We start from the raw sequence: 14,947 nt of genomic DNA, 5'->3' as shown, positions 1-14,947 counted from the left end.
GGAAGTTATTTAAGAACTCATCGATAGACTCTCATGGATTGGAAATACAGAACATCTTTATCCAAGCTCTCACAGTGAACAACACAGCGGGACAATTTTATTGCCAAATTCATTTAATAGCGGTTTTCAGTAGAATCTACAGTTGTGATAACTTCAAGTTCATTACAAAATAGAGTCTTTGCAATAAATAAATAGAATATAGATTTATACTTTATATGTAATAAAATAAATATATAGTACATCTCATAAATAGGATCATTCATATGTACATCTCAGCTGGTTGTATTTTAATAATGTTCCTCTGTACAGGCTGAACATTACAAGTCCCTTTCTCTCTCCCGTCTGTCTGCTCTACAGCTCTTCCTCTGTTCGACAGCTCTCCCTCTGCTCGACAGCTCTCCCTCTGTTCTACAGCGCTCACTCTGGTTTACAGCTCTCCCTCTGCTCTACAGCTCTGCTCTACAGCTCTCACTCTGCTCTACAGCTCTCACTCTGCTTTACAGCTCCCACTCTGTTCTACAGCTCTCCCTCTGTTCTACAGCTCTCCCTCTGCTCTACAGCTCTCCCTCTGCTCTACAGCTCTCCCTCTGCTCTACAGGTCACCCTCTGCTCTACAGGTCACCCTCTGCTCTACAGCTCTTCTACAGTAACCTCACTGTAGTGTAACCTCACTGCAGTCTGGTAGTGTAACCTCACTGTAGTGTAACCTCACTGTATTCTGGTAGTGTAACCTCACTGTAGTCTGGTAGTGTAACCTCACTGCAGTCTGGTAGTGTAATCTCACTGTAATGTAACCTCACTGTAGTGTAACCTCACTGTAGTCTGGTAGTGTAAACTCACTGTAGTGTAACCTCACTGTAGTCTGGTGGTGTAACCTCACTGTATTCTGCTAGTGTAACCTCATTGTAGTGTAACCTCACTGTAGTCTGGTAGTGTAACCTCACTGTAGTCTGATAGTGTAACCTCACTGTAGTCTAGTGGTGTAACCTCAGTGTAGTGTAACCTCACTGTAGTCTGGTAGTGTAACCTCACTGTAGTCTGGTAGTGTAACCGCACTGTAGTCTGGTAGAGTAATCTCACTGTAGTCTGGTAGTGTAACCTCCCTGTAGTCTGATAGTGTAACCTCCCTGTAGTCTGGTAGTGTAACCTCACTGTAGTCTGGTAGTGTAACCTCACTGTCGTCTGGTAGTGTAACCTCACTGTAGTGTAACCTCACTGTAGTCTAGTAGTGTAACCGCACTGTCGTCTGGTAGTGTAACCTCACTGTCGTCTGGTAGTGTAACCTCACTGTAGTCTGGTAGTGTAACCTCACTGTAGTCTGGTAGTGTAACCTCGCTGTAGTCTGGTAGTGTAACCTCCCTGTAGTCTGGTAGTGTAACCTCACTGTAGTCTGGTAGTGTAACCTCACTGTCATCTGGTAGTGTAACCTCACTGTAGTGTAACCTCACTGTAGTCTGGTAGTGTAACCTCACTGTAGTCTGGTAGTGTAACCTCACTGCAGTCTGGTAGTGTAATCTCACTGTAATGTAACCTCACTGTAGTGTAACCTCACTGTAGTCTGGTAGTGTAAACTCACTGTAGTGTAACCTCACTGTAGTCTGGTGGTGTAACCTCACTGTATTCTGCTAGTGTAACCTCATTGTAGTGTAACCTCACTGTAGTCTGGTAGTGTAACCTCACTGTAGTCTGATAGTGTAACCTCACTGTAGTCTAGTGGTGTAACCTCAGTGTAGTGTAACCTCACTGTAGTCTGGTAGTGTAACCTCACTGTAGTCTGGTAGTGTAACCGCACTGTAGTCTGGTAGAGTAATCTCACTGTAGTCTGGTAGTGTAACCTCCCTGTAGTCTGATAGTGTAACCTCCCTGTAGTCTGGTAGTGTAACCTCACTGTAGTCTGGTAGTGTAACCTCACTGTCGTCTGGTAGTGTAACCTCACTGTAGTGTAACCTCACTGTAGTCTAGTAGTGTAACCGCACTGTCGTCTGGTAGTGTAACCTCACTGTCGTCTGGTAGTGTAACCTCACTGTAGTCTGGTAGTGTAACCTCACTGTAGTCTGGTAGTGTAACCTCGCTGTAGTCTGGTAGTGTAACCTCCCTGTAGTCTGGTAGTGTAACCTCACTGTAGTCTGGTAGTGTAACCTCACTGTCATCTGGTAGTGTAACCTCACTGTAGTGTAACCTCACTGTAGTCTGGTAGTGTAACCTCACTGTAGTGTAACCTCACTGTAGTCTAGTAGTGTAACCGCACTGTCGTCTGGTAGTGTAACCTCACTGTCGTCTGGTAGTGTAACCTCACTGTAGTGTAACCTCCCTGTAGTCTGGTAGTGTAACCTCCCTGTAGTCTGGTAGTGTAACCTCACTATCGTCTGCTAGTGTAACCTCACTGTCGTCTGGTAGTGTAACCTCACTGTAGTCTGCTAGTGTAACCTCACTGTAGTGTAACCTCACTGTAGTCTGGTAGTGTAACCTCACTGTAGTGTAACCTCACTGTAGTCTAGTAGTGTAACCTCAGTGTAGTGTAACCTCACTGTAGTCTGGTAGTGTAACCTCCCTGTAGTCTGGTAGTGTAACCTCGCTGTAGTCTGGTAGTGTAACCTCGCTGTAGTCTGGTAGTGTAACCTCGCTGTAGTCTGGTAGTGTAACCGCACTGTAGTCTGGTAGTGTAACCTCACTGTAGTCTGGTAGTGTAACCTCACTGTAGTCTGGTAGTGTAACCTCACTGTAGTCTGGTGGTGTAACCTCACTGTAGTCTGGTAGTGTAATCTCACTGTAGTGTAACCTCACTGTAGTCTGATAGTGTAACCTTACTGTAGTCTGGTAGTGTAACCTAGCTGTAGTCTGGTAGTGTAACCTCACTGTAGTCTGGTAGTGTAACCTCGCTGTAGTCTGGTAGTGTAACCTTACTGTAGTCTGGTAGTGTAACCTCACTAGTCTGGTAGTGTAACCTCACTGTAGTCTAGTAGTGTAACCTCACTGTAGTCTGGTAGTGTAACCTCACTGTAGTCTGGTAGTGTAACCTCACTGTAGTCTGGTAGTGTAACCTCACTGTAGTCTGGTAGTGTAACCTCACTGTCGTCTGGTAGGCTAACCTCGCTGTAGTCTGGTCGTGTAACCTCACTGAAGTCTAGTAGTGTAACCTCACTATAGTCTGGTAGTGTAACGTTACTGTAGTCTAGTGGTGTAACCTCACTGTAGTGTAAACTCCCTGTAGTCTAGTAGTGTAACCTCGCTGTAGTCGTGTAGTGTCACCTCACTGTAGTCTGGTAGTGTAATCTCACTGTAGTCTAGTAGTGTAAACTCACTGTAGTCTGGTGGTGTAATCTCACTGTAGTGTAACCTCACTGTAGTCTGATAGTGTAAACTTACTGTAGTCTGGTAGTGTAACCTCGCTGTAGTCTGGTAGTGTAACCTCACTGTAGTCTGGTAGTGTAACCTCGCTGTAGTCTGGTAGTGTAACCTCGCTGTAGTCTGGTAGTGTAACCTTACTGTAGTCTGGTAGTGTAACCTCACTAGTCTGGTAGTGTAACCTCACTGTAGTCTAGTAGTGTAACCTCACTGTAGTCTGGTAGTGTAACCTCACTGTAGTCTGGTAGTGTAACCTCACTGTAGTCTGGTAGTGTAACCTCACTGTAGTCTGGTAGTGTAACCTCACTGTCGTCTGGTAGGCTAACCTCGCTGTAGTCTGGTCGTGTAACCTCACTGAAGTCTAGTAGTGTAACCTCACTATAGTCTGGTAGTGTAACGTTACTGTAGTCTAGTGGTGTAACCTCACTGTAGTGTAAACTCCCTGTAGTCTAGTAGTGTAACCTCGCTGTAGTCGTGTAGTGTCACCTCACTGTAGTCTGGTAGTGTAATCTCACTGTAGTCTAGTAGTGTAAACTCACTGTAGTCTGGTGGTGTAATCTCACTGTAGTGTAAACTCACTGTAGTCTGGTAGTGTAAACTCACTCTAGTGTAACCTCACTGTAGTCTGGTAGTGTAATCTCACTGTAGTGTAACCTCACTGTAGTCTAGTAGTGTAACCTCACTGTAGTGTAACCTCACTGTAGGCTAGTAGTGTAACCTCACTGTAGTCTGGTAGTGTAATCTCACTGTAGTCTGGTAGTGTAACCTCACTGTAGTCTAGTAGTGTAACCTCACTGTAGTGTAACCTCACTGTAGTCTAGTAGTGGAACCTCACTGTGGTCTAGTAGTGTAATCTCACTGTAGTGTAACCTCACTGTAGTGTAACCTCACTGTAGTCTGGTAGTGTAACCTCACTGTAGTCTAGTAGTGTAACCTCACTGTAGTGCAAACTCACTGTAGTCTAGTAGTGTAACTTCACTGTAGTATGGTAGTGTAACCTCACTGTAGTCTGGTAGTGTAACCTCACTGTAGTGTAACCTCACTTTAGTCTGGTAGTGTAACCTCGCTGTAGTCTAGTGGTGTAACCTCACTGTAGTCTAGTAGTGTAACCTCACTGTAGTCTAGTGGTGTAACCTCACTGTAGTCTAGTAGTGTAACTTCACTGTAGTCTAGTGGTGTAACCTCACTGTAGTCTAGTAGTGTAACCTCACTGTAGTCTAGTGGTGTAACCTCACTGTAGTCTAGTAGTGTAACCTCACTGTAGTCTAGTGGTGTAACCTCACTGTAGTCTGGTGGTGTAACCTCGCTGTAGTGTAACCTCACTGTAGTCTAGTAGTGTAACCTCACTGTGGTGTAACCTCACTGTAGTCTAGTAGTGTAACCTCACTGTAGTCTAGTAGTGTAACCTCACTGTAGTCTAGTAGTGTCACCTCACTGTAGTCTAGTAGTGTCACCTCACTGTAGTCTAGTAGTGTAACCTCCCTAGTCTGGTAGTGTAACCTCCCTAGTCTGGTAGTGTAACCTCACTGTAGTCTAGTGGTGTAACCTCCCTAGTCTGGTAGTGTAACCTCACTGTAGTCTAACCTCACTGTAGTGTAACCTCACTAGTCTGGTAGTGTAACCTCACTGTAGTCTAGTAGTGTAACCTCACTGTAGTGTAACCTCACTGTATTCTAGTGGTGTAACCTCCCTAGTCTGGTAGTGTAACCTCACTGTAGTCTAGTGGTGTAACCTCCCTAGTCTGGTAGTGTAACCTCACTGTAGTCTAACCTCACTGTAGTCTAGTAGTGTAACCTCACTGTAGTGTAACCTCACTGTAGTCTAGTAGTGTAACCTCAATTTAGTGTAACCTCACTGTAGTGTAACCTTACTAGTCTAGTAGTGTAACCTCACTGTAGTGTAACCTCACTAGTCTAGTAGTGTAACCTCACTGTAGTCTAGTAGTGTAACCTCACTAGTCTAGTAGTGTAACCTCACTGTAGTCTAGTAGTGTAACCTCACTGTAGTCTAGTAGTGTAACCTCACTGTAGTGTAACCTCACTGTAGTGTAACCTCACTAGTCTGGTAGTGTAACCTCACTGTGGTCTACATACAGCATATTCTAGTCTTTCTCGATGCCACATCTGCTACTATTATGAGTGTGAGGATAGTCTGTATCAGGGAGGAGAAGGCTGTTTGGTTGGCCTGCTAGGGGGGCAGTCAATTTGACCATGTAGAGGCAAATAGTAAGTGCTCTTTCATATTCCTATGTCTTACATTGTCAGATTTGTTCTCTTTGTCTGTTCCTTAAAGTTAGGAACTATCTTTAGTTTGTCTCAATACAAGCCTATTATTTACATGATTTCTCATTCATTGTCATAGGTATTTCATTGAACTGCAATTTAGCTGCGCCATCCATGTCCTTGACTGTCCTACTGTATTAATGTTTTACATTTATCACATAGTCAATAAGTTTTACATGTATCTCAGCTTATCACATCTCTTTACATTGATCATATCACTTATGTGCCAAGTTCTGCCAACCCTGTTTCACCTGGATACTCCCTCATGGCCAATCTGTCTCCATCACATATACATACTAGGTAGTAGTGTACTCTCTAGTCAGAAGATGAGTTCTCTCCACCTTGATTTAGAACACTGACATCACAATGACTAGTCAGAAGATGAGTTCTCTACACGTTGATTTAGAACACTCTGACATCACAATGACTAGTCAGAAGATGAGTTCTCTACACGTTGATTTAGAACACTCTGACATCACAATGACTAGTCAGAAGATGAGTTCTGTACACGTTGATTTAGAACACTCTGACATCACAATGACTAGTCAGAAGATGAGTTCTCGCTACCTTGATTTAGAACACTGACATTACAATGACTAGTCAGAAGATGAGTTCAATCTACACGTTGCTTTAGAACATTCTGACATTCTCTCAACTTCCATTGGTCAATCCTTCCCTCGCTCCCTGGAGTTCTCTGGTTGCTGTGGTGAATGGCTTGGCTAGAGTAGTGTCCACTGGTCATCTCAGTTAGTCTGATCAACTTTCCATTACTTGTTCATTACTAGTCCTCAGACCCCCTACTCGAACTGATGAGGACTAACCCCAAACCCTTTCTATATTTGCAGTGAATGCTGGTTAAGTATCTTATGTATAAAAGTGGTTCTCATCAGGAAAAGTCTTTGTCTTCTTCAGGTGGTTAGTGGTTCAGGTGGTTTTAACCTGCGGTTATCCCAGGGTGGGTTAGGCAGTCATACAGGCCTGACGGCAGTCCAGTCTCTCTCCATCTCTCCTATCCGTTTAGTGAAGAGATTATCTCCTCCGCTCGACTCTGTACTCTCCTCCAGAGTGAGGTCTTATGGGCCTAATGACACCTCCCTGTAGAAGGACAATACATAAACACCTTTGTTGGGGGTCGGGGCTGGAGACAGGGGAGCGAGGTCAGTGGGAGTACTGAGTCCTGTCCTTTAGTGCCAAACATCCACCTCTCTCCTCCCTTTCCTCCTCCTCATCCCTCTCTCCCAGGCTCAGCCCTGGTCACCTGTATTGGAACAGATCTCTGTAAGCCTGGGGGATCTTCTCTATCTCCACAGGCCGAGGCAGAAAGTGCGTTAGTTTCTGGTGTTTCTTCGTCCTCCCCCCCTCCCGTGGCGAGCCGTCCTTGTTGAGCGCTACGTAGTAGAAGCGTCCGGTGTCGGTGTGTTTGTAGAGCGTAGAGGCGTATGTGTTGTACCAATTCTCCTCAAACTGCTCTCTGAACACACACTCCGCTGTTAATTTCTTCTGCGGAAGAGAGGGAGAGATGGTTGAGTGTGGTGTCCAGTACAGTAGCTTCATTAGGATACAATTCATGGATTAGTTCATTTATATTTAATTCACATTTTGCCAACAGTTTGAGGAGCAAACTTCACAGCAACAAATTTGCTACACAATAATCAACAACAAAGAAAGTAAGACAGGGGTACTAAGGGAGAGAGAAGGTAAGAAGGGGTACTAAGGGAGAGAGAAGGTAAGAAGGGGTACTAAGGGAGAGAGAAGGTAAGAAGGAGGACTAAGGGAGAGAGAAGGTAAGAAGGGGGACTAAGGGAGAGAGAAGGTAAGAAGGGGTACTAAGGGAGAGAGAAGGTAAGAAGGGGGACTAAGGGAGAGAGAAGGTAAGAAGGGGGACTAAGGGAGAGAGAAGGTAAGAAGGGGTACTAAGGGAGAGAGAAGGTAAGAAGGGGTACTAAGGGAGAGAGAAGGTAAGAAGGGGGACTAAGGGAGAGAGAAGGTAAGAAGGGGTACTAAGGGAGAGAGAAGGTAAGAAGGGGTACTAAGGGAGAGAGAAGGTAAGAAGGGGGACTAAGGGAGAGAGAAGGTAAGAAGGGGGACTAAGGGAGAGAGAAGGTAAGAAGGGGTACTAAGGGAGAGAGAAGGTAAGAAGGGGTACTAAGGGAGAGAGAAGGTAAGAAGGGGTACTAAGGGAGAGAGAAGGTAAGAAGGGGTACTAAGGGAGAGAGAAGGTAAGAAGGGGTACTAAGGGAGAGAGAAGGTAAGAAGGGGTACTAAGGGAGAGAGAAGGGGGAGGGTAGAGTGATGTTATTGGTCACAGGGGAGGGTAGTGTGTTTCTATTGGTCACAGGGGAGGGTAGTGTGTTTCTATTGGTCACAGGGGAAGGTAGTGTGTTATTGGTCACAGGGGAGGGTAGTGTGTTGTTATTGGTCACAGGGGAGGGTAGTGTGTTGTTATTGGTCACAGAGGAGGGTAGTGTGATGTTATTGGTCACAGGGGAGGGTAGTGTGTTTCTATTGGTAATAGGGGAGGGTAGTGTGATGTTATTGGTCACAGACGAGGGTAGTGTGATGTTATTGGCCGGCTAAGGAGTATTGGTGTCTCTGAGGGGTCTTTGGCCTGGTTTGCTAACTACCTCTCTCAAAGAGGTCAGTGTATAAAGTCATAAAATCTGCTGTCTCAGCCATTGCCCGTCAACAAGGGAGTACCCCAAGGCTCGATCCTAGGCCCCACGCTCTTTCTCAATTTACATCAACAACATAGCTCAGGCAGTAGGAAACTCTCATCCATTTATATGCAGATGATACAGTCTTATACTCAGCTGGCTGCTCCCCGGATATTGTGTTAAATGCTCTACAATAAAGCTGTGTCCAACAAGCTTTCTCTGCCCTTAACCTTGTTCTGAACACCTCCAAAACAAAGGTCATGTGGTTTTGTAAGAAGAATGCTACAGTAGCCCTTTATACAAACAAGCCATTTGCCACACAGGCCTGTCATCATTCACTTTGTACTGGACTGTGTGTTTACAGGCAGTAGGGCCTGCCATCATTCACTATGAACTGGACTGTGTGTTTACAGGAAGCAGGGCCTGCCATCATTCACTATGATCTGGACTGTGTGTTTACAGGCAGTAGGGCCTGCCATCATTCACTTTGAACTGGACTGTGTGTTTACAGGAAGTATCAACAGCGTGACTTTACATCATTAGAACACATTCGCCAAAAGCCATAAAATGCACCTGAATGGATTTCTGCAAATATGTAAATACCACTGGAGTCCTCTTACATTTGGGAACTTTACAGTCCTATTGATCGAACAACCATGAAAAGGTAGGCTCTCTCTCAGTTATGCACATCAACAACAACAAGAATAACAACTAATGCTAGCCAGAGCAAGATTAGCTTAAATCTAATGAAGGAACATTAGATAAACCCTATCAAACAGTTTCAGCAAGATGGCTGTCAAAATTGTACTGATGAACGATGGCATCAAAATTGTACTGATAAACGATGGCATCAAAATTGTACTGATAAACGATGGCATCAAAATTGTACTGATGAACGATGGCATCAAAATTGTACTGATGAACGATGGCATCAAAATTGTACTGATGAACGATGGCATCAAAATTGTACTGATGAACGATGGCATCAAAATTGTACTGATAAACGATGGCATCAAAATTGTACTGATGAGCGATGGCATCAAAATTGTACTGATGAACTATGGCATCAAAATTGTACTGATGAACGATGGCATCAAAATTGTACTGATGAACGATGGCATCAAAATTGTACTGATGAACGATGGCATCAAAATTGTACTGATGAACGATGGCATCAAAATTGTACTGATGAACGATGGCATCAAAATTGTACTGATAAACGATGGCATCAAAATTTCACTGATGAACGATGGCATCCAAATTTCACTGATAAACGATGGGAATTGTAGCCTACTCGTCCTTCTGCAGCTTGCCTTCAACCAAGCACCAAAGCTAACTGGCTAAAGTTGACTAGCTAGCTACTTCCAGACACAAATGAGAGAACACCTCACTCTGACCATTTTACTCATCGTAGCAGAGCTGGTTAGGCTGTTACCATGTTATCTAGAACATTCTTGATTAACTATGACTTTTTTTGTCTACGTTTACTGACACCAGGTCATATTCAGCCGGTGTTGCACGTTCGTAAATAAAGCAGTTCTATGTTCTGGCACACTCAAACGAGCGTGTTCTGAAATTTGAGTAGATGGCCAGAATTTGCAAACGCAATAGATATGCTAAATGGATAAGTCGTTCAAGTTCTTTCTAGCTAATCAAATGACACCTGCATCTCTAGCAAACAGAAAAACGATATGGGGGGGAAAAGTCATTCACTCCTCCCTCCAATGGCATCCTCCTAGCAGCTAGCTAGCTAACGGTAGGCTCTGTGTTTTTAGCTTGCTACATAAATAGATACGCTAGCCTATTAGCAACATTATGACTGACTTGTGATCATTGCCCTTGCTAGTTTGATTGTATTGACATTAGTTACGTTGGTCCGTTTTTGTCCAAAATATTGAGTAATTGAAACTGAAGCAGTGCATCCTGAATGGAGGCAGCTGGGATTTACAACCTGATAACAATATTATTCGGACTACCAAGTAATGTATTGGTGAATTATATTAATCATGCATTGAACTGCATCCATCTATTATGCCAACAATGTCTTACTGTACATTATGGAACGTTGAGTCAAATGGAACCTATTTTTAAAAATGTATAAAGTTGGTTTTGTAGCATAAACTAGGAATTTGATCTCTGACTGATATTATGATTGTGTGTTTGTTTCATATCTGCAAAGTAGTTAAAAATGCTGTCAGTTCCACTTTAAAAAAGCAGTGTAGCCTGACCGTGCAACTTAACCTTCTTCAAGGAAAGAAAGGGAAGACCATTAGAGCCTCAAACTCAAGGAGCCGACAGAGAAGAGCAACAAGCATAAGGACACCAACTCAGGAGCAGAGGAGACACCTGATGGAGGATTTGTATTTATTAAAGGGTCCCACTCTTCCTGGGGTCCAGCAACATTAAGGCATTTAAATTTAACAACACTTCTCACAACACTTTAAGTGTGTTCCCTCAGGCCACTACTCTTACCACACATCTACAATACAACATCCATGTGTATGTGTGTGTAGTGTGTCTTATCATGTGTACAGTACATTCTGAAAGTTTTCAGACCCCTTAACTTTTTACACATTTTGTTACGTTAGCCTTATTCTAAAATTGATTAAATTATGTTTGTTGTTGTTTTCCTTGAGATATTTCTACAACTTGATTGGAGTCCACCTGTGGTAAATTAAATTGATTGGACATGATTTGGAAAGACACACACCTGTCTATATAAGGTCCCACAGTTGACAGTGCATGTCAGAGCAAAATCTAAGCCATGAGTTTGAGGAATTGTCTGTGGAACAATCCTAGACAGGATTGTTGAGGCGCAGATCTGGGGAAGGGTACCAAAACATTTCTTAAGAATTTAAGGTTCCCAAGAACACAGTGGCCTCCATCATTCTTAAATGGAAGAAGTTTGGAACCACCAAGACTCTTCCTAGAGCTGGTCGCCTGGCCAAACTGAGCAATCGGGGGAGAAGAGCCTTAGTCAGGGAGGTGACCAAGAACCCTGATGGTCACTCTGACAGAGCTCCAGAGTTCCTCTGTGGAGATGGGAGAACCTTCCAGAAGGACAATCATCTCTGCAGCACTCCACCAATCAGGCCTTTATGGTATAGTGGCCAGACGGAAGCCACCCCTCAGTAAAAGGCACATGACAGCCCACTTGGAGTTTGTCAAAAGGCACCTAAAGGACTCAGGCCATGAGAAACAAGATTATCTTCTGCCTGAATGCCAAGCGTCACGTCTGGAGGAAACCTGGCACCATCCCTACGGTGAAGCATAGTGGTGGCAGCATCATGCTGTGGGGATGTTTTTCAGCGGCAGGGAGACTAGTCAGCATCGAGGGAAAGATGAACGGAGCAAAGTACAGAGAGATCCTTGATTAAAACCTGCTCCAGAGCGCTCAGGATCTCAGACTGGGGCAAAGGTTCACCCTCCAACAGGACAACGAGCCTAAGTACACAGCCAACACAACGCAAGAGTGGCTTCGGGACAAGTCTCCGAATGTCCTTGAGTGGCCCAGCTGGAACCCGAGAGAAGAATTTGGAGAAGCTCCCCAAATACAGGTGTGCCAAGCTTGTAGCGTCATTCCCAAGAAGACACGAGGCTGTAATCGCTGCCAAAGGTGCTTCAACAAAGTACTAAGTAAAGTGTCTGAATATTCATGTAAATGTGATATTTCCGTTTTTTTATTTATGTTTTTGCTTTGTCATTATGGGGTAATTGTGTGCAGATTGATGAGTACATAATTTAAAAATAATAATAATTTAGAATTAAGACTAATGTAATAAAATGTGGAAAAAAGTCAAGGGGTCTGAATATTTTCCGAGTGCACTTTGTGTGACTGTGCCCTTGTGTGCGTCTCTTCACAGCCCCCGCTTTTCCATAAGGTGTTTTTATCAGTTTTTTTTATCTGATTTTATTGCCTACGTCAGTTACCTGATGTGGAATAGAGTTCCATGTAGGCATGGCTCTATAGTCTGTTCTAGACTTGGGGACTGTGAAGAGACCTCTGGTGGCATGTCTTGTGGGGTATGCATGGGTCACCGAGCTGTGTGCTAGTATTTTAAACTTGGTACCTTCAGCATGTCAACACTTCTTACAAAAACAAGTAGTGATGAAGTCAACCTCTCCTCCACTTTGAGCCATGAGAGATTTGGGTGCATATCATTCATGTTAGCTCTCTGTGTACATTTAAGGGCCAGCCGCGCTGCTCTGTTCTGAGTCAATTGTATCAACAGGTTTTGACCATGACAGTTTACAATCCAGAGTTACTCCAAGCAGTTAGTCACGTCAACTTGGTCAATTTCCACAATATTTATTACAAGGTTTAGTTGAGGTTTAGGGTTTAGTGAACGATATGTCCCAAATACAATGCTTTTAGTTTTAGAAATATTTAGGACTAACTAATTCCTTGGCATCCATTCTGAAACAAACTGCAGCTATTTGTTAAGTGTTGCAGTCATTTCAGTCGCTGTGGTAGCTGACGTGTATAGTGTTGAGTCATCCTCATACATAGACACACTGGCTTTACTCAAAGCCAGTGGCATGTCATTTGTAAAGATTGAAAAAAGTAAGGGGCCTAGAGAGCTGCCCTGGGGAATTCCGAATTCTAACTGGATTATGTTGGAGAGGCTTCAATTAAAGAACACCCTCTGTGTTCTGTTAGACAGGTAACTCTTGATCCACATTATAGCAGGGGGTGTAAAGCCATAATACATGCATTTTTCCAGCAGCAGACTATGATCAATAATGTCAAAAGCCGTACTGAAGTCTAACAAAACAGCCTCCACAATGTTTTTATCATCAATTTCTCTCAGCCAATCATCAGTCATTTGTGTAAGTGCTGTTCTTGTTGAAGGTCCTTCCCTGTAAACGTGCTGAAAGTCTGTTGTCAATTTGTTTACTGTAAAATAGCACTGTATCCGATCAAACACACATTTTTTTCAGGAAGCGGAATTACTTTTGCTTCCCTCCAGGGCACGTACTTTCTACTAGGCTTAGATTGAAGATATGGCAAATAGGATGATATCGTCCACTATTATCCTCAGTCATTCCCCATCCAAGTTGTCAGACCCCGGTGGCTTGTCATTGTTGACAACAATCATTGTTTAACCTCTTCCACACTCACTTTACGGAATTCAAAATTACAATGCTTGTCTTTCATAATTTGTTCAGATATACTTGGATGTGTAGTGTCAGTGTTTGTCTTTCATAATTTGTTCAGATATACTTGGATGTGTAGTGTCAGTGTTTGTCTTTCATAATTTGTTCAGATATACTTGGATGTGTAGTGTCAGTGTTTGTCTTTCATAATTTGTTCAGATATACTTGGATGTGTAGTGTCAGGGTTTGTTGCTGGCATGTCATGCCTAAATTTGCTAATCTTGCCAGTGAAAAAATAATTGAAGTGATTGGCTGTGGGTTTTGTGATGAATGAGCCATCTGATTCAATGAATGATGGAGCCGAGTTTGCCTTTTTGCACAAAATGTAATTTAAGGTGCTCCAAGGCTTTGGTTCATAGTGTATATATATTTGATTTTTATTCAGTTTAGTAATTTCTTAATTTGATTATTGGCTGTGTAGCCAGACTTAATTGCCATTACTTTTTCCTCATCCCTCTCAACCATACCATTTTTCAATTCCTCATCAATCCACAGGGATTTAACCGTTTTTACAGTCATTTTGTTATTAATGGTCTTATTAGTAACTGGAATAAGTAGTTTCATAAATGTGTCCAGTGCAGCGTCTGGTTGCTCCTCATTACTCACCACAGACCAGCAGTGTCTGGTTGCTCCTCATTACACACCACAGACCAGCAGCGTCTGGTTGCTCCTCATTACACACCACAGACCAGCAGCGTCTGGTTGCTCCTCATTACTCACCACAGACCAGCAGTGTCTGGTTGCTCCTCATTACACACCACAGACCAGCAGCGTCTGGTTGCTCCTCATTACACACCACAGACCAGCAGCGTCTGGTTGCTCCTCATTACACACCACAGACCAGCAGCGTCTGGTTGCTCCTCATTACACACCACAGACCAGCAGCGTCTGGTTGCTCCTCATTACTCACCACAGACCAGCAGGGTCTGGTTGCTCCTCATTACTCACCACAGAGCAACACATTATTGACATCATCAACATATGAATCACTACAAAACGTATTGTGTGACCTCTGATACACTACAGTCACATACTGTACAGTCAAGGTTTTGAGAATGACACAAATATACATTTTTACAAAGTCTGCTGCCTCAGTTGGTATGATGGCAATTTGCATATACTCCAGAATGTTATGAAGAGTGATCAGATGAATTGCAAAGTCCCTCTTCGCTTTGCAAATGAACTGAATCCCCCAAAAATATTTCCACTGCATTTCAGCTCTGCCACAAAAGGACCAGCTGACATGTCAGTGATTCTCTCGTTAGAACAAGGGAACACTAAAATAAACACATCCTAGATCTGAATTAATGAAATATTCTTATTAAATACTTGTTTCTTTACATAGTTGAATGTGCTGACAACAAAATCACATACAAATGATCAATGGAAATCAAGTTTATCAACCCACGGAGGTCTGGATTTGGAGTCACACTCAAAATTCAAGTGGAAAACCACACTACAGGCTGATCCAACTTTGATGTAATGTCCTTAAAACAAGTCCAAATGAGG

The 14,947-nt window shown here is 43.3% G+C and overlaps 1 protein-coding gene across 3 annotated transcripts in view; it reads right to left on the bottom strand.

The window, feature by feature from the left end:
* Positions 1 to 40: 40 nt before the first annotated feature.
* Positions 41 to 14,947, bottom strand: part of fgf16 (fibroblast growth factor 16) — a 31,672-nt gene continuing 16,765 nt past the window's right edge. The window contains exons 3-4 of one of the 3 annotated variants that reach the window (XR_016491751.1): positions 708 to 7,127; positions 41 to 667 (exon numbers count right to left, since the gene is read on the bottom strand). Coding sequence is in view for 1 of the 3 variants with exons in the window: in XM_090220059.1 (XP_090076185.1) it covers positions 6,882 to 7,127 (246 nt within the window). In the remaining 2 variants the exon portion in view is untranslated. Of the gene's footprint in view, positions 7,128 to 14,947 lie in introns of all 3 variants that reach the window. The other 2 variants (XR_016491752.1, XM_090220059.1) reach the window with 2 other exon arrangements.

Source organism: Oncorhynchus mykiss, chromosome 25, assembly GCF_057628025.1.
Source record: "Oncorhynchus mykiss isolate SJ-2025 chromosome 25, ASM5762802v1, whole genome shotgun sequence".
NCBI lineage: Eukaryota > Metazoa > Chordata > Actinopteri > Salmoniformes > Salmonidae > Oncorhynchus > Oncorhynchus mykiss.
This window is presented reverse-complemented; position numbering and strand designations above follow the sequence as displayed.